We start from the raw sequence: 24,892 nt of genomic DNA on the forward strand, positions 1-24,892 counted from the left end.
TTCAGTGAAATGCACACATGACAGTTTTCACTTCTAACACTTATACGGTACTTACTGTATGCCAGGTATTATTCCAAATGCTTTGCATGTATTCATACTATTATCGTCCCCACTTTGCAGGTGCGGTGCTCGGCATCACATAATTGGAAAGGGGACAAGCCAGCATTCCAAGCCAGGCAGTCTGTCTCCAGGGTCTGTGGTCAGAATCACTCTACATTATTGTCTCTCAGGCTTGAGACTCCCAAGTTTCAAACTACTCAACTGTAAAATGGGGATATTTGAGGAGTAGCCTTGAAAACCTCTTTCGACTGGAGAGCTTCTTTCCTTGGAATAAGATTCAGCAGTCGTGTATGTATGCCTGAGGGTGAGGAACCTTTACAGAAGACAGGTTTTGAAGAAGAGCAGGGTGTATATGTGGCTCCAGAATGGGAGGAGAAAGGGACCCCAGCCCACACAGGGAGATGAAACTGGAGAGAAAGCTAAGAAGACAAATGTCAACTTGCACAGTTTTGTGCACACAGCCAACCCCTCTCCGTGCCTGTCCCCACAGCCCCCTTAGACCCCGACTTGTGCAGCAGCCCTGGCATGGATCATACAGATGGCCTCATTACCTGTGACGATGCAGGTGAATCTAACGTCGCTGTCCTCGGACACAGCCCGGGACTTGAGCGTGGTCTCAAATAGCGGCTGGGTCTCCTCTGTTAGCTGAGCAATGACGGAGCAGAAGGTGCTCCTAGGAAAGGCAAAGAACTATTCAGAGCAGCCTTTCTCCCACCTCCACCGCATTATGCCACACCCTGGTGCCCAAGGTAGCTTAAATCTTACCATGTCCATCCGTCATCTCGTGGCCATGGCTCCAGCACCTGGGCAAGTCTTTCCTCCAGAAAGCCTAGGCCTCTTGGCCAGGCTGGGAGCAGGGAAGTTACCAAGGGGCTGAATGGGATCCTGACCCAGACCCATTACAGTAGGCAGCATCTGACCATGGACCAGACTCCTGAGCATGCCAGACCACCAGTCCTGGCATCCCCATTCCATCATTATTGTGGAGTCTTGCTTCACACTCCACCTTTCAGGGAAGCTCGTGCATGGGGGATACACACACATGGATAGGCCCAGCCTCAGAGATGGAGACCCCAGCACAGCAGAGCCTCCATTCATGCCACAGAGGGAAAAGCCAGCCAACCCCATGTATACATAGGTCCTAGGAGCTCAGGGGCCTCTCCTAAAGCTTAGGCTTAGAAGAAAAGCCCCTGCATTTGTGAGCATAGACCCATAGTAGACAAAGAATAAGCTGGTCAATGCCAGGGGTCTAGATCCAAGGGTGGCCTCTAGCTCCTAGGAGAATCAGAAAAGAAAGACTCAAATGAATTCTCATCCTAAAGAGGGCTATGGACTTCCAGTGGAAAGCCAGTCATGGCTCCCTTGCTCCCCCCTTAGATCCACATGCTCAAGTGAATACACAGCTGGCAGCTCCAGGACCAACCAGCAAGACCGCCAAATCACAAAGCAGATCCACCACTGCAAAAGCCAGGGCTTTCAGTTCCCTCGTGATAGCCCATCTTCCAGAACTCAGGGGCATTTGTGCGCTCACTGAGTCCAGCACAGACTCACCAGCACCGCTCAGCACTTTACAGTCCTCTCCTGCCTGCACACACGAGCAAACCACCATGCCAAACCCTTCCATGGGCCAGCAGAGACACAATGCATCCCTAGGCGTGACGTGTAACCACATAGCCAGGTTGTGTGGGGCACAAGCCGTGCCCAGCCCTCCTCCCCCTCCCAACTCACACGCCCTCTTGTGAGCAGCAGGGAGGACTCCAAGGGGTAATGTGGAAGGGAGCAGGAGAAACTGCTGTGGGGGAAGACAAATCACTCAGAGCTGCCTTTCTCTGAGCCTCAGAGGAACGGGTAGTCGCCTGTGGGCAGTGTGTGTCTGCCTGTAATCTCTCCACCAGGGGCAGGTAAGAGTCTGTGGGAACACAAGCAAATAGAAGCTAAACCCTACTTTGTGGGGAGGGCTCCACATTCAATTTATCATTTCTGTGGTTATCATTCTGGACTTGAGTTTGAGGAGAAAGGTCACATCCCAGGAAGAGTATCTGGGATCAAGTAAGACTTCTGGACTGAGGGGGTCCAGCCATGGTTTCTGTACAGGAATGCAGACGCCTGGGCCTTTGAGCAGTTGACAGGAGTCCTCCCCCACAAAGACTACCCAGAAAGGGGATCCCAACTTCTCACGTGCCTGAAGGTTTGAGTTGGGACTGCAGTTAAGGCTGCCATAACACTCCCTGCCACGCTCTCACCTGGAACCTAAGTAACTTATTAGATGGTTGTAAGAACTGTCTTCTTACAACTTACTGTCCTTTCCTTTCCCTTTTAATCCATTCAAAATAGAGGGTCCTTCAGGATCTAGACTATCAACTCCCTGACACTCGGGAATTACATCTGAAAACGTTTCTTGCTGCTCTCATACTAGCAGCAATTTCTGACTTTGGGGAATACCAAATCCCAACCAACAGTTTCTAAAGGAAAGTGCCATGCCAAAAGTAATCAGACTTCTATGATTTTGCAACCAATTCAAAACATACCTAATTATGTTCTCCCTACATAATCTGAATCCTACCCTACTCATGAACATGAGCCTGGATCTCATATTCAGCTTAGGCTCTTAGGGATGAAGCTGCTTGGGCAAATCTAAGAAAATAAGCTACTGGGTAAGTGAGAAAACAGGAAAATTATGCTTCAAGAAAATTTGCAGTGCTCACACTAGATATTCAACAACAGGTAGCTACGCTATTTCATTACTTTTTTTGAATAAGAAAGAATGCTTATCTTCTCAAACTTTCCAGACTAGGTCCTAACTATATTATTAACTATATTAACTGCTGAAAAGTATAGCTAGAAGAATGCCCTCTAGGAGAGTGGATCTGGGGTACATTTGGGGGGACAGGGAGAGTCACTGCATATACTATCATATTCTACTGAATGTCACCCACTTTCTGTTCCCATTTTCCAAACCACTCAGACATGGGATGGACTCTGAGTCTGCTGCTTCCTGCCCCCTGGAAAGCCAGGAAGTCCATGCATCTGAAAATGTTCTGGTCCCACCCTGACACCTCCAGGTCCTTCCAATTCTGTGACTTCATAAGGATATCACAGCCTAATCCTGTGTCTCTATAGAACACCAGAATCACCACTGGTTTTCAACATGTTCAAAGGAACCTAACCCTGCCCTTAGGTTTGGTTATTTACCTTGCTTTAAGTAGACTTCCAAGACCCTCTCTCTTTTAGCACTTACCACACTCTGCTTTGAATTAGTTGTGATACCCTCTCTTCTACCCCTTCAGACAGTGAGCCACCCAGAACAAAGTTCTCTCAGTATTCTTGCCTATCACAGGAAACGTACATGGTAGGCACTAATTATTAGCTATTCAGAAACCAGTTGGCTATGCAGAAATCTTTCTCTGTGTAAAGAAACTGTAGCCAACTCTCCCCAAATCTGCCAGAGTCGGGGATGAGGCCTAAGCGGTGGGAAGTAGCCAGGAAATGTTCCCATTTTGATCATAATTGTCAGTTCTGCCAGGGGTGGAGAGCTGTCCCCAGCTAAGGAGGCAAGAGGACAGTCATTCAACGGGCAAACCCGGCCCGTGGGCCTGCTCAGGCCCCGATCTGTCTCTGAAGCACATTCAGAGAACAAGTTAATGTAGGAATACACTAACATGGTATTCCCTGACCTTACAGGGTTCACAGTCTGCAGAGGTGGAGAGGAGCCAAAGAAGAGGGAAACTGGGAGAAAGAGATGACAGAAGGAGAACTTATGGGACTGAGAAAAAAAATTTTTTTCAAGGAAGTATCCATGGTTAGAAGATAAACAATAAGGTGTCAAACCTAGATATGTGGTTACAAAAACCATGAAAGCCTAGGATGGGGGAGAAATGGGGCACATGACTGGTGGTTCTCTGTTCTGGTCCCATGGTGCCTCTCCCAGGGGCACAGAGATACAGCTGCAGGCATCTCAGGGACCCTGGCCTATTTCTGGGTCCCAGCACCCCTTTCGGATGGTGCATGCAGGCATCAACTCTGGCCCCTGTGAGACCCATGCTCACGTGAGTGCCCTCTCACACCCTCCCCAACCACCCTCCACCTTACCCTCACCCCATGCAGCCTGGTTAGTGCAAAAGCAGTCACCCAGAGGCCCCTCAATGCCCACACCCAAGAAAAAAAGCAGTCAGAGAAATGTAATGCAATGGTGCGTTTACCTTCCAGAGCTGGGGTGAGACAACCAGTTGCTTGATAAGCTAAGCAAAAACAGCAAATGGAATCATTAGGCCAAAAAAGCAAGGAGAGGAGGAGGAGAAATCAACAACAGTCGGCAAAGTATTAATCGGCCACCATCTGGGGCCCAGGGGCTTTTCTATTAAAAGGGACCAGCTGTCTTAGTTGGCCAGCTCCAGTTAGCAAGTGGCCTCACCACCCGACACAATGTATCTGAAACCAAGAGCTCGTTAAATGCAACAGAGTCCAGGGAAATGGTTAGGCAGGAAGGAGGCCCCCAGGGGCTGAGCTTTGAGAAAGGTGTGTCCCAGGTCCTTGAATCACTTGTAGCTTCCTGGCACGTTTCCCCACTCCACAGCACGTCCAGCTTGGGGGCAGCTCCTGCTTCAACCCTCGGCCTTTATGGGGAGAAGAGCCCCCCGTTCCTGGAAATCCCCTCACAGGCTGGGAAGGAGACAGGTGGCTTGGAGAACACCCATTAACATGTTAAAGTACGGTTAAACAGACCACGCAAGGCAAACCAGCTGGGAGTGTGAAGAACAGGAGAAGAACAAAGCAGTTAATTCAACAGGAGCCAGGAGGCACCCAGTTCGGTCAGACCAGCCCAAGGCCCTTTACACTTAGAGGCCCTGATCATCCCTCCTGCCCTGGGGCAGCTGAAAGCGGACACCAGCTAGGGGCTGTGTAGGCCACTGGGGGGTGAGGACTCACACAGAGCTGCCCCTTAGTGGAGATCCAGCCCACTTGACATGAGTCAACTTTTGCTTCTGCCTCCAGTTTTCCTAACACAAATATCTCCAGTGGAGTCTAGGGCCACGATCTCCCACTGCTCTCTGGGAGATCTCAGGGGCCACCCAACCATACTCACTCCCTTCAGTCTGTCCCCACCATAAGAATAGCTCTCCCTTCGTTATCAGCAGTCCAGTCTGCTCAATGGAACTCTGTCTGCATCTCTGACCACTGACAGCCTGTATCTTTATAAACAAAAAAAACCAAACTCATCCTCTACCCCAAAACATGGCTTCCACTCCAGGGCTCCTGGGTTTGTGGATACTACCAGCACTCTCCTGAAGCTGTAAATCCGCCATCTTGGACTCCTCCTTCTCTCTCCCGAGTCCAGTTAGTCCATAATTCTAGGCCCTTCTTTCTCCTTTTCTATTCCTGCTGCTGTGTTCTGATCTAGACCCTCGTGCCTCCATATTGGATGAGCACACAATCCCCTTCTTCACCCGTCATCACACCACCTCTCTGGAAAAAAAAAAAGCTACAATCCCCCCACTGTGTATTATATTGAGTCTCAACTCCTTGACTGGGCACTTAAGGCCCTCCCTCACCTACTCGCACCCCATCACACACGGTTCTCTACTTCCCAATACTCAGGTTCCACTGTAACCAGACCTGTCCCCTAACTGGCATGGACAGGTCCATTCCTGGCCTCTGAGACTTCACTTTTGTCCTCTCTGCTCAGAAAGCCCTCCCTCTTTCCTTCTGCTCATCTAAATCCTGCCTACCCAGCCTTCAAACCTAGCTCTTGTAGCTTCTGTAGCTCTTGGCACAGTGCTAGGCATACTGTGGGTCTTCAACCTCTGTTTTATGGAAGAAAGAGCGAGAAAGAGGGAGGAGGAGGGAGGGAGAGAAGGGAAGTATTTCTTTCAGTCTGGAAGGGTCCTGCCCCCCAGAGGGAGCTGCTGCTCCAGAATGCAGCTGCCTTTGCTCACAGCTTCAAAAACCCTCTGGAGGCCAAGAGGGCACACCTCCCATGGTTTCAAGGCACTAGCCAACTCCATCCTTTCCTGACCATGAACTTCCTTTGCCTTTCTCCTCAGAGTGGAGAGATTTCTCCTTTGTTGGGTCTGGATTTCTTCCCTAGGATGGAGAGGGAGAGAATCAGCTCTCTAATTCAGACAGAAAATGATAGGTTTCACCTGCAAGTGGGCAAGGGTCTGAACTGTGATAGTGACCCCTCCCTGGCTCTCTCTAGGGCTGGTTGTGACGCTCTGCTCCCTGGCTCCATCATCCTGCTTTCTCTAGGCCTCACCCTTACATAATTAGCCATGTCAGGAGGAGTCCTGGGCTGTGGAGGCACCTTGTCTTCAGAAGGTGCCTGTGTGCTGCTGACTGGGCCAGAGGTAGGTTCAGGGCTCTCACCCAGGAAGGGAACTCCCCACTTACTGACTGTGAGTGGGTCAGAATTAGAGGCATCAAATGGTGGGGTAGAAAGGCTAAAAGAGTTCTTAATGATACCTTCATTTTATAGAATGGAAATTCAGGGCCCAGGAAGGAAAGGTCTCTTCATAAAGGAGAAAAGTAGGCCTGGGGGGAGAGGGGGCGGCAGCGTGGGGGACCAGGACTGGCCCTGGAAGCTGGGGCCTCCCATTCTTCCTGGCTTTCATATATTCTGGGACATAAAAGGCCCTCAGAAAGTCCTGGCCTGTTGCCTCAGTTTCCCTGAAAGCCCTAGACAACCTGCCTGACCCAAGCAGAACAGAAGAGGTGTCACAAAGCTATAGCAAATATCATGGGCTCTGCTGCTCCTCCGAGCCCACTTGGACCAGAGTGTCCAAGAAATGAGTGGTCAGAGATTTCTGGAACTTCTAAGTGTCCCTCGGAAGCAAGTTAGTAATAACTGCAACCACCCGACTGTGGTTCCTTAACCTACTCTAGCTTACCCATGCCCCACCTTCCTATAGGGGTGAGGTCCTAGAGGCTGGATGCCCTAGGAGGGAGGGCCTACAGTTTGGGGGGATTACTTGCATGTTGAACCTCTGACCCCAGGGGTACTGGAAATATCCTTGAGCTGACTATGGACTGGAAATCCCTCCAGGGTTGGAGGAAGGAAAGGTACGCACAGGAAGACAGGTTCTAGACCTGGGCCAAGGCTTCTGGTGGCCTGGCTCACAGCCCAGCTGTCCATCAGCTCCCAGGGGCAGCCTACCCTCCCAAGGTCCCATGAGAATGATGACTCACAAGCTCTGTGATAGCTGTGTATCAAGGTAGACCCGAAAACACTGAAGTCAAGAGTGAGTGGGACGGAACCTGCCTCTTGATCAGAATTCCTGGATAGTCAGGGCTCATCTAGGCTGGAGCCAGGCAAAGTCCTGGACTAGCCAGGACTGGCAAAGTCCTCAAGGGACCCTCTTTCTCCTCCATCTCTTGGGCCCTCTTCCCACACCCACAGGCAGTCAGGTTGCTCTGAGAGACAGAAGACTATATGGTTGCCTGCTCTAACACAGGAATCAGGCCTTGATAGACAGCTGTGAACTGCCTCCGCCCCAAGTACCCAACACAGCCCCATTCACTTTCACAGTCTCCCCTCTTTGGCCAGAGGTTTTTCCAGAGGTAAGAGAAACCTAGCCTTCTTTGTCTCTCAGGACTGGGGGCGGGGCGGGGGTCTGTGGCCAGGTGGCAGAGGCAAAACCACAGCCCACAGTCCTGGGCTAGAAAACCCTCTCTCCCACTGCCCCAGCCCTGCCCCTCCAAACACTTGATGAAAAGAGTCTCCATTTAAGAACATTCTCACTTAGGTCCAAAGGGACTGAAGCCAGACATTTCTAATCCACTTGCAGTTCTCAGGCTGACACACTGCTTTGCACTCATCACATGTGCAATTGTATCTACCATACAACTTCTCAGGCGGCAGCTGGAGAGTGGACATGGGTCCACTCTCCAGCCTTTTTCCTAACAGCCCAGATCCCCTGCCCTCCCAGTTCTGCCTGGTTTTCAAGCCACCCCAATGCTGTCTCTGAGAAGGGCCCTGCTTCCCGCTTCTCCTTGTTCCACTGGTATTGACAAAGGCCAGACACAGGAGGCAAAGCCCAGACAAATCACTGTGACAAGTATGAGACAAGCGTGAGGCTCCTGGAAGGCAGTCAGCTTCACCATGGACTGGAGTAAATATACAAATGTCATTCCAGTTTTTCCATAGAGCCAGTGGCTAGGAGGAAGGGGCATTCTTTCTGGCAGCCAGGGACCTTGTTGAGTCTGACTCAATCACTAACACCAGCCCTCAGCCCTGTCCCAGACATGTGACACTATTTGACGAGTTTTATGCAGAAACCGGTTCCGGTTACATTTGAACTTTTCCAACTCCAAGGTCAACAGAACTCAGCCAATCCACGAGGAAGTGCCTGGGACTTTTCCTGAATGTCCTTGATGCCTGTTTTTGTGCTGTTTCAAGAACAGAGGACAAGAAGTCTCCAGACAGCTTCTCAGAGGACTGGCTGCTTTCTGTGTGACCTACGGTAAGACAAGTTCTGGGGCTGTGACACAACCACTAACCCAATAGCCAACCATCACAATTCCCTTTGGAATAGACTCCAGAGTTGGAGGGAAACGAAGCTGTCCAGAGGGGACAGGAAGTGTCCGTCTCCATGGTAATGAATGTGTTCCTGTGTGTCTGGGTGCCTTTGAGTGCCAAAATGCCCCTCTATTGTCTGCAAGTCTTTACACGGGTGGGGAGCCTAGCTCCCAAAACAAAGCATCCACACCTCTTTAATTCTTGGAAGAGAAGTAAAGGGCTCATCATTTCGGTCCCTTCCCTTGGCATCCCAGTCCCCCAGACTGGGCAGGGAAACTGGCTTCCTCAGAGCCACAAGCTCTGAATCTTCAGGCCGGGCCGACCAGCACCTCGAGCAACCCCTTCACCTCACCAGCTCCCACCGAGATCCCAGGGAAGACCAAAGTCCTGGGCCCAGGGGAAGACCCTTCTCTAAAGAGTTTATTTTTTCCGCTGAATCCGGAGCGAAGCAGCCCCCTTCAGGGCAGTGCCCCTAGCGCCCCCCACCTCCCCCTCTCCCCTGCCCACCCCCGAGAATGTTCTCCCCCTCCCTTCCAGCCGGCAGGAATGTCAGCCTCTCTGGCTTTCCTTATCGCGAGCTGTGGAATCCGAGGCCCGGGAGTAGCTGAGCGAGGGGCGAGAGTGAGGTAGGGGAGATAAGGAGAGCGTTCAGGCCCCTGTGAAATCACCCCAAAGGAGGGCCTTCCTCGTCCCCAGAGCCTCGCATTGCCGGAGGCTAGAGGCCCACGGGCCATGAGAGGTCAGGGGAGCCGTGAGGGGCCGTGAGGGCCGGTCCGGCCTGACCATGTCCCCAGGCCTCGGGCCGGCGCTCCAGGGGCCCATCCGAAGGCCTCCGCCCTCCCCACACGCCGCCCCGGCCCGGCCAGGCCCCCAGGGCGCGACTCACCTCGTCTCGGGCCGCACGCTGAGCAGGTAGCTGCGGCTGGCGGGGCTGGGGATCCACATGGGCCCGTCGTCCTCGCCGTCGCCCCCCGCCCCGGACCGTCCGCCCGAGCCCCAGCCGCGGCCGGGGGCCCTCCGTGACCCCATGCTGCTGCCGGCCTGCGCCCGCCGCCAGCCCCTGCCCTTTCTCCAGGCCCCCGCCCGCCAGGACCGCGCCGCCGGCCGCCGCTCCCGCCCGCGGCAGACGCGCGCCCCTATTTATAGCCGCGGGCCAGGCCGTCGTCACCTGCTGCTGTCCCTCCCCCGGCCCGGCCAGCGCGGCCTCCGAGGCGCCGGGGGGCGCCGGGCCGCGGGGGCCTCGCCAGCCCCGCCAGGCCGTGCCCGAGGGTCCGTCGATTCCTTCCCTCAGCCCACCGCCCGACGTGTGTGGAGCGCCCCCTCCGCGCCTGCAGCCGCCCTGGCGTCGGGGCCAGCCGCCCGGGGAGGCCTCCCGGAGCTAGAGGGGAAAGGGGGGTGCAGTTCTTGAAAGGAGACCAAGTATATGCCCTTCACCGGGTCCCTAGGACCCAGGCTTCCTGCCAACCTTCCTTTCCTGCTCGCGCCCCCGTTTCGCAGGTGTGGAAGCTCGGGCTCTTCGGCCTTTGCCAAGGGGAAGGTGCAGAAGTACCCAAGGAGCTGCGTGGGGTGTGCGACCCAAAGCCCTGGAAGGCCAAAGAAGCGGGGGGCGGGGGGCGCGGGGGGGCGGAAAAGCTGCTCGGAACCTGGGGGGCTGGATCCAGTGGGAGACCAGGGAGCCAGGGACCCACCCCTCTTGCTGGCAGCAGCCCTGACTGACCCTGGCCTTGCCAGTGGCTGTTGATCCAGCACTTAGACAAACCCAAACCCACATACCTGCATAAGTGACCTCAGTTCCGGAGGAGGCCAGTACTCCTCAGAATGTTCCTCTCCATTATCTAGTAGATTAGGGGTTCAGTAAACACCTCTAGAATAATTGAACCTCCTTCTCCACCCTGTTCAGTCTCGATTTCCCAGCACCCGAGGGGGAGATGGGCTGAGTCCTAATGCCCAGAAAAACAATCATTCAACAATTTCTGAGAGCAAAATTCTAATCACTGTGTAAACCCGGTTGTAAATATTGGGAATGACCACAGTCTGTTTACCCATTCTTTCGTCTCCTACATCCTTGAGAGCATCCAGAAAGTACCTGGAGCTGGATGGTTATAATTATTAGAAAGTTGGAGGGCTTCCCTGGTGGTGCAGTGGTTAAGAATCTGCCTGCCAATGCAGGGGACATGGGTTCGAGCCCTGGTCTGGGAAGATCCCACATGCCGCGGAGCAACTAAGCCCATGCGCCACAACTACAGAGCCTGCGCCCTAGAGCCTATGAGCCACAAATACTGATCCCGAGTGCCACAACTACTGAAGCTCACGCACCTAGAGCCCGTGCTCCACAACAAGAGAAGCCACCGCAATGAGAAGCCTGTGTACTACAACAAAGAGTAGCCCCTGCTCGCTGCAGCTAGAGAAAGCCCGCGCGCAGCAACAAAGACCCAATGCAGCCAGAAAGAAAGAAAGTTGGAGCAAAGGAGTACAACCCCTCTGTTCTAGAAGCTACACTCACATCCCCACTCCTTTTGGAAATGGCTCTTCCTTCACTTTCACTGTGTGGTTCCAATGGCAACTGCCTTGATCCTACATGTTCCCTTCCCCCCACTCCCCACACCCTCCCTTCTGACTCAAGCCAGTCTATTCATGGTACCCATCTCCCTGACTACAGAAGCAAGCATCAGACCCAAGCTGTGTCAATCAAGGTTCTTCACCAATATGTCTTCACCTGGAATTGGGAAAGAAAACCTGTCCCTCTGTGGTGGAAAGCTGTGAGCTGCAAGGTCCCAGCTTTTAGCAGCCATGTTTCTTGCTGTGTGGAGGAGGCCAGTCTGCAGTGAGGAAGAAGGAAGCTGACACAGAGAGAAGCAAAGGCAAGGGGTACAGCGTCCTGATGGCTTTCAGGTGCCTTGTTGCAAGTGTTCCTGTGATCCACCTTTGTCCATGGCCTTCCTGCAGTTTGGCAGTTCAACCATTTCCTGGAATCCATACCCAAAAAGTTCTCCCTTTGCTCAAGCTGATTCAAGTTAGGCTTCTATTAGTGGAATCTAAGAGTCCTAACCAATACTAAAGCCTCGTCTTCTAATGAGCCCGAATTTGCCAAATTTGACCACATGCCCCCATTCATCCTTGTTCTTGGCTCTCCGGAGGTGGGCATATTAAAATCTCTTCTGTTGTCTACAGGACAGTCCTGCACATATCTGAAAGCCTGCTTGGAGTTTTGGTTCATTTGTTTAAGTGATTACCCATGTATCAGGCTAGAGCACATGTGCTAGAGGCAAGGGTCACAGGATCTGTGCCTTCAAGAATCTTATGGTCTCATAGGGGAGACAGGAATATAAGCAAAATACAATGCAAGGTGAAATGTACAATTATAAAGCCATGCATAGGGGAGCATAAAGTATAGAAGAAAGAGTGGTTAGTTCTGTCTGGGAATTTGGTTAGGACAGTTTACAAGGAAGAAACTAAAGCGGAAGAAGGGTTTTGATAATTGCGTAGGCAATTATCACAAATAGACTCACAAATAGACTCTTGTGGGTGGGGGCAGGTGGACAGAATATTCCAGATGAGGGAATAGTATGCACAAAGATATGGAGGTGTGAAGCAGCTTGGCATTCATGTCACTCAAGTGTAAAGGATTTGAGCAAACAGAGAGAGAAGTGAATTAGGCAGAGGCCAGATCCTGAAGGCCTTGCCTAGTACAATGAAGAACCTAGAATTCCCTTTCAGGCCATTTCTCATGACAGTGGATATGGTGCTGCTAGCTACGCCAGTGACTCTCCAATTTATCAATTTCCTTTTGAAAATGTTACACACATACCCCACAGAGGTCAAACCAGAGCAGCCCATGATTGAATTAGCACCTCTCTGGGCCTGGGCTCCACACAATTAGCAACAACTTTTCTTTTTCTCCTTTGGCTGCCTTGGGTCTTCCTTGCTTCCTGCGGGCTTTCTCTAGTTGCGGCGAGCGAGGGCTACTTTTCGTTGCGGTGCACCGCCTTCTCATTACGGTGGCTTCTCTTGTTGTGGAGCACAGGCTCTAGGTGCGCGAGCTTCGGTAGTTGTGGCACGTGGGCTCAGTAGTTGCGGCTTGTGGGCTCAGTAGTTGCAGCTCACGGGCTCTAGGGCGCAGACTCAGTAGTTGTGATGCACGGGCTTAGTTGCTCCGCAGCATGTGGGATCTTCCCGGACCAGGGATCTATCCTGTGTCTCCTGCATTGGTAGGTGGATTCTAATCCACTGCGCCACCAGGGAAGTCCCAGCAACAACTTTTTTGGCAGCCAAATTATTTCACTGATCCCGAGCCTGTAAAGTTTCAACATGAACCACTGTTCCTCTAAGTCTTTCCCACTCCTGCTTATAAAGTCTTTTTTTATCGTAAGTGCAAACTTTCACCTTTCTTTTAAAGTTAAATCTCATGTTCTTCATCACACGTTCCCTTTCCTTCTTAACTGGCTCTTTTTGAATTCTGCTCCTGTCATCCATTGTATAATCTGTCCTTCCCAGCTTCTTGCTATATGCCAATTTAACAAGCAGACTTTCATGATGATACGGGCACAGCTGAGTAAGGAGTGTCAAGGCATTCAAGGATGGAGAGATGGAAAAGCCACAGTCTCTTTCCTGGATTTACTGCCTAGCAGGAGAGAGAGGATATGTAAAGTGTTGTTTAACAAGAAGTAGGCTAGAAATCCAGAGACTCAGGTTGTAATCCTGCTCTTCCACTGAGTGGCTGTGTGACCTTGGGCAAGTGGCTCACCATCCCTGAGCTTTATCTTTCTCCTTTGTTAACAGGAGTGAGGTCATGATCCTTTATAATACTGAAGGTCATAGCTGTTGATTCAGCAAGTATTTATTAAGTCTCACTGCTGACTACTACACGCCAGGCATTATGGCAGTACTGAGGGTGAAGAAATGAATGTTACAGTCTCTACCCTTGAGAACCTCTCAAGCCTGAAAGAAAGACAGAAAATTAAAACAGAATCGCCATCAATCCTCTAATAGAGGTTTGCACATGAGAGCACAGAGGAGCGCGTGCTGTGGTTCTGTGTTTGGAAATAACCATAATACAAGGCAGGCAGTGTTTGCTATTAAATAGGAGTAGTGATGAAGTGTTGTAGGAACTTGCTACTGGTGCCAGGATCCCCTCTCCCCATTGTTTTGAACTTCCTGGGGCCCCAGAGTAAACTGGGTGCCCGTGGTAAGAAAATCTTGGGCTACTGTTAATTAACATCCTTAGCTCAGTGTAACAAGGGAAGCTACTCTCAGACTACGACAGGGTCTCCCAGGACATTCTGACTCAACTACATTAGCTCCTCTCATCAAGGTCTGGATGAGTTTGAACATGACTTTTATTTTGAATTAGTCCCATCCCTGCCCTTCCTACTCAGCTCTCTCTCTTCTAATACTAACAAAATTCCAAGGGAACAATCCACCTTCCTTTGAAGCACTGGCCAAGGGCATACGTTACCTCATATTTATTAGCTATCAGGACACCATTCCACATTTCTCATCAACTTCTACCTGAACTTATTGAATTCAGGCCACCTCACACTGAGTGCCACCGTGTAGCAGGCTCTGGTCCCCTGCCTCTCTAATAACTCAGCCAACAACCTGGCAGCAGGTCCATTGACTTCATCCTCTCAGAGACCTTCACCCCCCCTCCCTTTAGCAACCCAATCAAATGTCCACCACTTGAACCTCATCAGAGGAATTTCTCCACCTCTAAAATGCCATCCTGTTATCCTTCCATGTACCAAGTCTGCCTTCGGCTTTAGGGCAACTCCAGTCTCCAACTCCCCCATAACTTCTCAGCTCATGAGTTCCTTCCTGACTTCTTTATGATGCCCATCCCATCCCCATCTACACACAGACACAGTGTAGAGTGGACAGTAACTTCAACTACAACTATGCTTTCCTCAGGGATCTCATTTCACTTGCCCCTTGACCTTCTCCTAAGTTTGCCTTGCTGGTTCATAACCTGGAGTCTGGCTGTGGGCTTCTTGCTCTGAGGCTGGCCAACATTTCTGGTTTCCAACCAGAGTCCGATCTCAGGCAGCTTGGCAATCCTTTTGCGTTTCCCCAATCTGACCTTTTCCTTTCCCTATAGCAACTGTTCCAAACAGGATTCCAACCTCCCCTCGCCTTCCTCGCTTGCAGTGGTCAACTATTCCTTCAAAGTACAGGGACAAGTGAGACCATTGGTGAGAACTTCCACTTTGAAGGAGGACAGGCTAGCTGTATCATTCCTGAGTTGCACTAACCTCTGCTTCAAAATGTACAGTGTTCCTTCCAAGGCGCTCAAACTTCTCCTCTATCAGCTCTTCCTGTCCTCCCCTGCCCAGCCTCCTTCCTCACAACCTGTGAGGATGATCACATGTTTGTTTTCCCTGGAATATTTACCTTATCTTTCACTTCCCTTTACTACCTTTACTTCTCAAAAGAGATCAAAGGAAACCAGTCACGTTTTCAAGCAGTAATGGGTTACCAGAATTGGGTGATAAAGTGCAAACTTTGGCCTCCTGAACAAAGCAGAAGCGTCCCCACGACCAGAGCTGAAGCAGACGTCAGAGCCAGGCCTGCCCAACAAGAGTGGCCAGATGCCAGTGCCTGAGTGTCACCATGGAGCTCCTAGGGGTCAGAAGAGGTCCCTGGCCGGGGGTAGGAAGAAGTCTGAGTGGAAGCACATGTGGCCCCAGCTGCGAGGAGGGGAGGAAATGGGGGCAGGGACCACTCAGGGTTGGCAGGAAGAGAACTTGGCCTCTACCTCTAGCCTTGTCCTGCCACTGTGAAGCCTCAGCACTCTCTAGGACACTTCTGTTGGGGGGGTCCCCCCAGCCTGTGTATGGACATCTCCGGGGATTAGAAGTATGCTACTCTTCCATGTGGCCCATTTTACTTTTAGGAGGATCTTCCTTTTATGGAGTCTCATTCTGTTCTGCCTTCTGAGGCCACACAGAGGAAATCTAGACTCCTTTTTGATATAATAGCCCTGCAAAGGTATAAAAAAAGTGATCGTGAAACATCTCTTTTCTTGATGAAACCTCAAGTTCCTTCAAGAGCGCCTTGAGTGAAACGGCACTGAGGGTCCCGCACCAAGCTGGATGGTCCCCTCTGAACGTGTCCACTTTGCCAATGTCCACCTTAAGCTACTGTGCCATGAATGTCACACTTCACAGGTGAGCTCTTCGAGGGAAAGTACAACTGTCATCAACCTCACTCTGGTCAGTAGACTTTCAACATCTTATTTTGCTTTTCTGGCACCTGTGTGGACTCAGGCTGAAGCACCCTTTTCCACAAGCTTTGGCACAGGAATTGAGGTCAGAGGTCAGTGACACCTTCCTTATGGAGCATCATCAGCTTCCACACCAGTTATCAAAGCTCCCCAGGCCTATGGCCCATCTCGGTGCAAGTCATCAGTAGCATAGTAAGTTAATCAAACACAGGGCCGTCCCCCCAGTTTGCTCTATTTTTCCTTCTCTTGATTCCACTCGTTTTAAAGGTCTCAGCCCTGAGCTCAACAAAGCCCTAGATTTCTGCTGGCCCTGCCCTCCTGTAGGAAACTTCTGCCCTTCTGCTGCAAGCTGCCCTTCCTGCCAGCCAATCTGCAGTGCTCTAGACTGCTTGTCTGACCTCCCTCCGAGAGCTCCCACAGCTCCCAGCTCAAGGCAGCTGAGTCCCTAATCCTGGAGGGTGGAGACTCTAGGTCCTGCTGCTCTGGGATGAGCTGGCCACTCTGGCACTCCAGGGATTGGAGCTGTGGCCACAGCCATGCTGGGGTAAGTGGACACCAATTAAAGGATTACTGGCAACAAGAAACGACTCCTGATTCTGGTTTGATTGGACAGGGAATTTGGGACTCAAGTGTAGAGCTGCCCCAGCCAGGTGCCCTCCCCAGTCCACCTATTCTGATTCAACATCCGATTAGAGGGGCCAGGAATTTCTGCCTCAAATGTAGGTCCCTTCCAGAATAAAGTTACCATTACATGAGAGGGTGACTCTGTGGTCAGGGGGCAGCAGTTAGGTGGTCAGGCCCAGGACACAAACTCCACATTCTTAGAAAGACACCATCCCAGCCCAGTCCTCTCCGGGTCTTCTTGCAGAGTGAACTGGTCCTTTTCCTTCCTTTCAAGTCTTTTTTTTAAGGGTCCTTCTGTATCTCAGCCGGCCCTCCTTTTCCACAACAGCTATATCTTCTCATTCTTTAAAACATGCCAATACCTCCTGGCAGTAGTTGCTGCAATTACTCGTCAACCCAAGGGATGCCACTGACAAACCAAGCCACTGCCTCCATTTTTGCTAGCACCTGCCACACTTCCTTCTAATCAGCTACTCCTACTTTCTAACCCCACCACCACCATCATCACCCATCCTAAAACGCAAGTGTTATTTCCAGGTTCTAAACCCTCTGTCTGTTCTAACTCTCCTGCCTGCTCCTTCACAACTTTCTGTGCCTTTCCTTACCATCACCTCTCCACTCCCCTCACCTCATGTTCTCCTTTTCCCCATTTAAAAATCGTATTCAAAACCCTCCTCAGATCCAGCCGAGGGTAGAAATGCAACACTTCCTTCTCAGGCGAAGAGCTTCTTAGAAAGCGGAACTCACCTTCCTCCTCAGATACCAAAAATATGCAACCTTGTCTATATGCACAATGGGTCTTAGGGCAAAATTACAAGCAACTTGGTCTAAGGACTAGAAAACCCTGGAGGAAAATAGGAATTGTATACAGTGTGCCCTGGGCTATAACTGAAAAGGGAGGCCTGGAAACAGTGGAGATCCTAGTTTAAAATATCAAAGAGCAGCTAAATTACTCACTTCAAGCATCAAAGATATAATCAACTTTCTCCGTTTTCACAGAAAATAGAGGCAAAGACTATGGGATTAAGTTTTACAAGTAATATCTAGTAGACTTTAGTCTATTTATATCTATCTATCTATAAATACCATGCCCATCCATGAAATGAGATGGTGCTACTGACCCACTGTCACATGAGCACTCACTACGGTGGAGGCTTTTCCAATTTTAGAATTGACTTAAATGGCTTTATCGTATCCTTTTGACACATTTTCCATACAATCAATTACACATTTGTTGAGTTTTCAGTATTCATGCACTAAAAACTCAATTTCAATTTGCAAATAATAGTAAATATTATAAAAAATAAGAGCATGTTAAAAGATCAATACGTGACACAATGAACTAGTTCAAGTCATCTGGACCTAGGTCTCTAATGAATAGATACCTGGGAAATAGAAGAATCTGAAGATGCTTTGGAATTACAAAATAAACAGTTCAAACTTGGAAAGGCTTGACAAAAGCCAAAAGAAATAGTTACTCATAAAAGAACTAGAATTCTAATTGAAAAAGCAGAAATCTGATGCAAATTTAAATATAAATAAATGCAAATAAAAGTGATATTGCCTCGGGGGAGGGGGCTAGTGGGGGGGGGTCTTCCATTTTTGTATATATCTAGGCCAAAAGTCAATACATAAATAAAACAATTAAACAAAGGAAGAAATTCAATAAGAGATCTTGCCTTTAGGAAAGTCCCCTCTATTTTTACATAAATATATACAGGATCAAGAAAATAAAATCTAGCCAGGCTCAACTCTAGATCCCCAGGAATTTAAAACTCCCGCCCCCCCCCCACCCCCAATTTGACAGATGCAAGAACTGAGGCCAAGAGAGATCAAATGACTTAGTTACAGAATCCAGACTGGAACCTAGGACTCTTGATTTCTAGTCACTGGATTTCCTCATTCTATTACACTGCCAGTGAGTTCATTCTCAAGGCTATGTAGAAACAGGGAAAATGTCCAGACATAATGTTAAGTAGAAAAAAGTAGGATACAAAATCAGAGGCAGTGCAGTGCTAGTCACACCTGAGTAATCTCAGATCTGCCCCTTACTAGTTCCATGACCTTAGGGTCAACCACTCTGAACCTCCAAAAGAATAATAGTAGTATTGATATTTATCTCATAGGATTGTTATGAGACTAAACAGGAGAAGGAATGTGAGAATAATGTCTGTCATATAGAAATGTTTGATGTTAACCACTGTTATTACCATAATTATACCATAAACTCAGCTGTGAACAGAACAAGGACTGGAAAATGATATGCAAAAATGAAAACAACTGCAAAGATGGGATGATAAATATGCATGTTTTTTATTTCTCTAATAATGCTATATCATTTTCCAATAAGAAAACGGTGTTGTTTTTTTTTTTTTCAGCCGTACCGCGCGGCTTGCAGGATCTTTGTTCCCCAACCAGGGATCAAACCCAGACCCCTGTAGTGGAAGCATGGAGCCCTAACCACTGGACGACCAGAGAATTCCCCAAGAAAAAAGCATTTTAAATAGAGACCTAAAACAAAAAAACAAACCCATACTGGGACTTGAGTCTTAGTCTGCTCTTTCCTCCAGAGGGACTGAAGGCTCCCAGTTTCTAAGACTGCTGTGGCAACTGTTGGTGGAAAAGGTCAGGCTTTGGACAACAGCCTGAATCCCCTGGAAAAGACAGGGAGAAATGTTCCAGAATCCAGAAGATTCTGTCTCAGATCAGACCCTGAGAGAACTTTGTAGCTACCGGTTAAATCAGATTCTTTCAGTCACGCATACATGCATTAATTCAGTCATTCAAACATTCTTTGAACCACTAGTGTGTACAAGGAACTGTACTATGAGCTTTTAATGAATTAGAATGACCCACTGGATGAATTTAGAACAATCTCCATTATATAAGTGAAAAAAAAAGCAAGCTTCAGAACACTGTGTATAGAATGCTACCATTTGTATTAAAAATAGATATATAAATATACATATTTAAAAACTTGTAAATGCATAGAATTGCTCAGGAAGGATACATAAGATATAGAAACAGTGATTAATTCTGAAGAGGGGGATGTGGAACTGAAGGCTGACCTCCATTGGGAAGCTTACTTTTCATTGTATTCTCTTTTTGCGTTGTTTGGGCGTCTTACCATGTATGTGTATTAATTTTTTCCAAAAATGAAAAAAAAAATTAAAAACAAGTAAAAGTAAGTGTGCCCAGAACTGAATACACAGTGATGACCAGGGCAGGCAGAGGGGTTTTTCTGCAGTCTCGGGGAAGGCAAAGTGTGTTGAACTTGCTGAACCACAGCTGTTTTCAAAAGCCAGACTGTTTACATAAGTTAAGGGAAGAGCTCTTTCTACACCAATTAGCTTATAGTAATTCGGCATATCATTTTACAGAGATAAAGGAGTTGGAAAATAAATACTAGTCATTTGTCAAGCCTTAGAGTGTATTAAATTGTAGTTTCTACAAGGGTGGGGATCTTATCTGTATAACTTGATCAGTAGAGCATTCACTCCAGCAGATAAGTGCTTGTTACAGCAAGCATTTTCTGATAACAAATGATAGCACAACTATTTTAAAACATCTTTAAAAGAAAAGATCAGAAGATATTGGACCCTGAGGGAACCATGTTCCCTGTGAGGGTTGGGCCACTTTTTCTGGAATAGCCTCACCAAAATAATGATCTTCAAATGGCAAGATAAATCCCAATGAGAATGAAAGGTCACAGAGACACTGCATGTGCTTCGGAACACCACAAGCAAATGTGGTGCACAGGGCCCTCCTTGGGGTGAAAAGGCACAGACTGACTCCAAAGAGAACCTGGTGCTCAGTGGGGCACCCCAACTGCAGGGGAGGTAGGAAAGCAGTTGTCTGGATGGCTGCAAACTGTTGATAAGCTGGCAGCCAGCCAAAGTAGCCGGGTCACTAAGGCAACACAGCAGCTGACATCATGGACTTTAGAACCAGATGGGCTTGACTTACAAGGTCACCCAGCGACTTATTTAACCTCTCTGAGCCTCGGTTTTCTTCTGTGTAAAATGGAGGCTAACTGTGAGATCACTGTGAGGACAAAGTGAGAATCACTGCAAAGTGTTTTTAGAAAGATGCTGGGCCCACAAGCAGGACTTAAAGTGCTGTCAATCATCACTCTTGCTAAACAGTGGAGAGATGTCCCAGACCAATCATAACTGACCATCAGCATCAAGTCTGAATAGCCTGGCAAGGTACACTCCACTCTGACATTGATAGTGTTTCATAGTCAATAATCCCTGACATTGATAGTGTTTCATAAACTAGAAAATGCTTCCATACTTATCACCTCACAAAAGCCTGTGAATCGAGTTGGATGGGATATACTAGGTCTATCTTGAAGGGGAGGGGCTGGTGAAGAGGTTTGTTAAGAGCTGGTTGAGGGCAGAACCCAGGCTGTGACCCAGGTTTCTTGGTGAGTGGCTCGACATTCTTTCCACTCCATACCATTCCCAGGAAGGAGATAGATCTGAGGTCAGGACAGGTCAAACCCGTGATTTCACCACCTCCTCTCCCCCAGCTCCAGCTACACTGTCTCTGAAAGTGGTTCAGCCATCCATTTCAAACGCTTCTATCAGCCTCCTCTATAATCTGTTCCTGTGAATGGCCCCGGGTGCAGGGTAGGCACCCTGCAACTGGAATTAGGAAGGGGTGACAGCTGAGTTGGGGCCAGCTCTGGCTCTGCATGCAGCCGGAATCAGGCCCGGTTTGCCCTCGCTGCCTGCTTGGGAAGCAGGGACATGGTGGCCTTGCCAGGTATGGCAATCATTAAAAAGCACTGTTTCTCTGAAACTGAAACAAGCGCTAACCTTTCCCAATGCCATTAGCGTCTCCACTAAAAATCTGGCATTTGACAGAGGAAGAAATTTTTTTTTCAATTGTGAAAAGGTCAGGCATATTTACCTGACTTAATAATTTATCATTGATATTCAATGTCTTCCTTGAAGGATCGCCTCTAAGAATGCAGTCAGCACCCACTTCCCTTTGCTGCACTAGATCCTGCCGGGCCCAGCCCCACATCCCACCCATGCAGGGCTGCGGCAGCTACTCAGAGCAGAGGTCAGAGGACACCTCCGCACAGCCGGCTCCTTGTGCTAGGTCAGGTCCTAACTCTGCCATCAGAGAAAAGACAGCCCAGCCTCCCATGTCTAATCCCAATTCTGCCACACCCGAGTTCCCTGTGGCAGGGGTGATATCAAGGCCTCTTGAACAGTGCAAGAAAAGTACAGAATTCCTCCCTTCTGTCCCTCTCCCTCCTCCCACCAGTAAAGGGTTCTCTTAGTTTGAAAAACTGTTTGTAGGAAAGATGGAGGCGCCCAGGAAAATTTCAATAGGCCCTAAAAACCAAGGCTGCTAGCTCAGGGGAGAACTTGGAGGTGACTCTTGCCCAGCATAAGACCCTCCCCTCACCCCTTCAGAAGTACTGAGCTCCTGGTTTCCACACCACAGCTCCAAAATCTAGAGAGGACCGTCCTTGGGCAGCAGGAAACACTGTTCTCCCTCAGAGATGGGACAATGAGGGAAGTCTTAGGTGGAGTAGGGTAGGGCCAGGCTCACTGGAAGAGGAATACAAGAGCCTACCTGCATGGTAAGAAGATTTTTTTATTTGAAATATAGTCTGAGCAACACGGGTGCAGCCGAGAGGAGGAGGGGCTGGCCTGCCTGGGGCAGCAGCCTCTCTAATGGCACAGGAGCAAGAGTACAAATATCCCAGTGTCTCTGTGCCCCAAACCCCACTCGTCAGGAAAGGCAGAACAGCAGCAGAACAAGGACGCACAGCTCCTTCTGAAGGGGGTCTGCCTCTCGGTGCCTGCCTGACTTGGCTGCGTTTCCTGCTCTCCCGGGTTCCAGACAGAGGTGTGCTGCAGAAGTTTCTCCCCCCACACAGACAGGATGGGCCAGTGTGACAATTAATTCTCCAGGACTCTTTTTTGGGGAACGAATCAGAGAAGACAGAAAGGAACAGCATGGTGACCAAGGGCCCTCTGCAAGCCAGGCTGGGCGAGCTCTCTGAGAGGGACTGCGCCAGCACCCTCATCCCCCTTCTCAGGCTCCAGTGGCAAGAAAGAGAGCTGCTGTCAGGAGGCCCCTGGCTGAAGGCAACGAGCGGGGAGCCTCCCAGAAGAGCACAGCTGCTGAGGGGTTTCTAGCTGAGGTGACAGCATCGGGGATGGGCCACTTAAGCAGCCTGGGGCTGGAAGGACGCCGACAAAAGTTGGGGTACCAGGAAGCAGCACAAAGCCATAAATAACAGAAGCAAATTCAGAGCTGTGAGGGTCCTGGATGACCCCGCCATCTCCTGGGGCTGGGGGACACCCAGCCCCCAGCAGCTCAGGGCAGACACTGCTCCAGGGCCCAGCCAGCCACACTCACACCGGGGTGGAGCCTTCTCTTTCCCACTGTCCATGTGGCAGGCGGAGGACAACACGGCACCACCCGACTGCACACTGCAAAGCTTCCAGTCACACCTGTGGGGACGGTGTGTGGCTGTCCCGGTCCTGAGAGGCCTGTGGTTGACTCTGAGCATCTTGGGCACCATCCTCGTCAGGGGCCAGGCCCAGTGACCTCCTGGCCTCTGAGTCACCCAACAGAGGCTCCTCGGCACACTCTTCCAGTCCGTTCTCCCTGGTCTCCACGGACACCTCCTCCCCAGAGCCCTCCTCTGGCTCTGCCGCCTCTGCCTCTTCCTCCTCCTGGTCTCTCACCTTGTGGACGATGAAGAGGTGGCGGCTGAGGGAGCTGGCAGAGGTGTAGCACAAGCCACAGAGGAGACACTGGGCTGTGGAGCTGTCCTTCTGGTGCTGAGGTATGTGGCTCTGAAACTCGAGCCCTGAGTCTGTGGCAAAGCTACATTTCGCACACTGGAAAAGGGACTTGTGCCTTTTGGTGGAAGAGACAGTCGCGCCGTTGCTGGTGTCTGGAGCATCCCCTGCTCTGCTGACTGGTCTTTTCAGATGGTTCACCTGAAAGGGGAAACGATGTGAGCCCGAGACATGAGCCCCCCAAACATGATAAACGCAGCCCAAGGACTCACAGAATCACCACCCAGGCCAGGCTCACCACAGCCCTAAATTCTGGTTTAGGTTTGGTTTGTTTCTTATGTTTGTTTGTTTAATGTAACACATACATGTGGCACAACATTCCAAAGATATGGGAAGGGTATAGAAAAGATTAAGTCCCTCCTGCCCGGCTCCCCAGCCCTGCTCTCCAGAGAACACCGTATTACCTGGGTTCTGTGGCTCCTCCAAAAGATATTCTATCTGTACACAGAAATAAAACTACTGCCTTTTATGAAATGATAGCATTACACGCACACTCTTCTTCACCCTGCTTTTTTCACTTAAAAACATATATTGACACATTTCTTTATGCCCAAGGCCAAAGATATCTGACAGATAAATCTTAGAAGCAGAATTGCTAGATCAGAGGATGTATGCATTTGGCAGAGAAGGGAGGGTATGCATTTTAATCATAGACAGATGTTGCCAAAATGTCAACTGACACCCTTCCTGCTGTGTGTGAAAGGGCCTTTGCAGACCAGGGCCCTTCTCTGAATAGCCATTAAAGAAACTCCTCAAAATCCAGGCAGTTTCCCAGACATGCCTGCCCCTCTGAGCAGCAGCCCCTCGCCGTGGAGTGGGAAGACCCTACTGCGAGGAGGCTGCTCCAGAAGTTGACCAGAAATGGACTAGGGCATGAAATAGGGATGAGGCCAGAGGACGAAGGTCCAGGAGAGCAGGAGTCTAGGTCTGGCTCCTCTGTAACTGGGGGTGGGGGTGGGGAGGTGACTCAGCCAAGCATGGCCACCCTCACCTAACAGTGAGCCCTGCCTACCCCTGCCTCCTAGGACTGCAGAGGGGCAGAAGCAGGAGGGTATGTGTGAAAGTACTCCGATGGCCACAGAATGCAGCATACACCCAAGGAAGGGGGTCGCAGTGACAGGGAAACATAAAGAAAAAACGGTCAACGGGCTGCCTTGTGGGTCTTTGTTCCTGTCCTTTCTTTGTGTGCAGTCCCCAGGCAGGTCACACAAGACTAGAGAGTGACTGGCATTGAGGGACGCTGTCACTGCTGGCTGCTCCACGGCCACAAGGACAAATGGGCTCCCTGTAGCCTTCCTAGTGCCCCTCCAGCTCCAGCCGCACTGGGCAAGCTGCTCCAGTTGGCAGGGGTCCCACACTCACCTGAGGGGAATGTCCGCCCGAAGGTCTGACTTTGGACGTCTGGCTCAAATCAGGGTTTCTGATACCATGCATAAGGCTGATGTGGCTCTCCAGGAGGGAGGGCCGAGGAAAGCTGGGGCTGTCCTCTGTGCAATACCTGCAAAAGTACAGCCGAAAGAGGTCATGTAAGATGACAGGCTCCGGGGCCCAGGGGGGCCAGGCAGGTCTGGCAGGCAGGCAGAGGCAAAACTGCTTCTGGCTCCAGCGGGGAGAGAGTTTGGAGCAGGCAGAGCGGCCCTC

General features: G+C 50.1%; 2 protein-coding genes across 21 annotated transcripts in view; both read right to left on the bottom strand.

Moving 5' to 3' along the window:
- Positions 1–9,671, bottom strand: part of ALPK3 (alpha kinase 3) — a 50,161-nt gene extending 40,490 nt beyond the window's left edge. Inside the window, exons 1-3 of the mRNA XM_089906752.1 lie at positions 9,459–9,671; positions 4,260–4,298; positions 612–733 (exon numbers count right to left, since the gene is read on the bottom strand). Of these exons, the coding sequence (XP_089762878.1) occupies positions 612–733; positions 4,260–4,298; positions 9,459–9,601 (304 nt within the window). The 5' untranslated portion in view covers positions 9,602–9,671. The remainder of the gene's footprint in view (positions 1–611; positions 734–4,259; positions 4,299–9,458) is intronic.
- A 9,554-nt stretch (positions 9,672–19,225) lies between these two features.
- Positions 19,226–24,892, bottom strand: part of ZNF592 (zinc finger protein 592) — a 59,706-nt gene continuing 54,039 nt past the window's right edge. For 19 of the 20 annotated variants that reach the window (XM_089906747.1, XM_089906736.1, XM_089906746.1 and 16 more), the window contains 2 exons: positions 24,614–24,749; positions 19,226–23,392 (listed from right to left, as the gene is read on the bottom strand). In XM_089906747.1, the coding sequence (XP_089762873.1) occupies positions 22,892–23,392; positions 24,614–24,749 (637 nt within the window). In that variant the 3' untranslated portion in view covers positions 19,226–22,891. The remainder of the gene's footprint in view (positions 23,393–24,613; positions 24,750–24,892) is intronic. The other variant, XM_089906750.1, reaches the window with a different exon arrangement.

Source organism: Delphinapterus leucas, chromosome 2 (assembly GCF_059928025.1).
Source record: "Delphinapterus leucas isolate spDelLeu-1000000601 "Yukka" chromosome 2, BTC_Dleu_Yukka2, whole genome shotgun sequence".
NCBI lineage: Eukaryota > Metazoa > Chordata > Mammalia > Artiodactyla > Monodontidae > Delphinapterus > Delphinapterus leucas.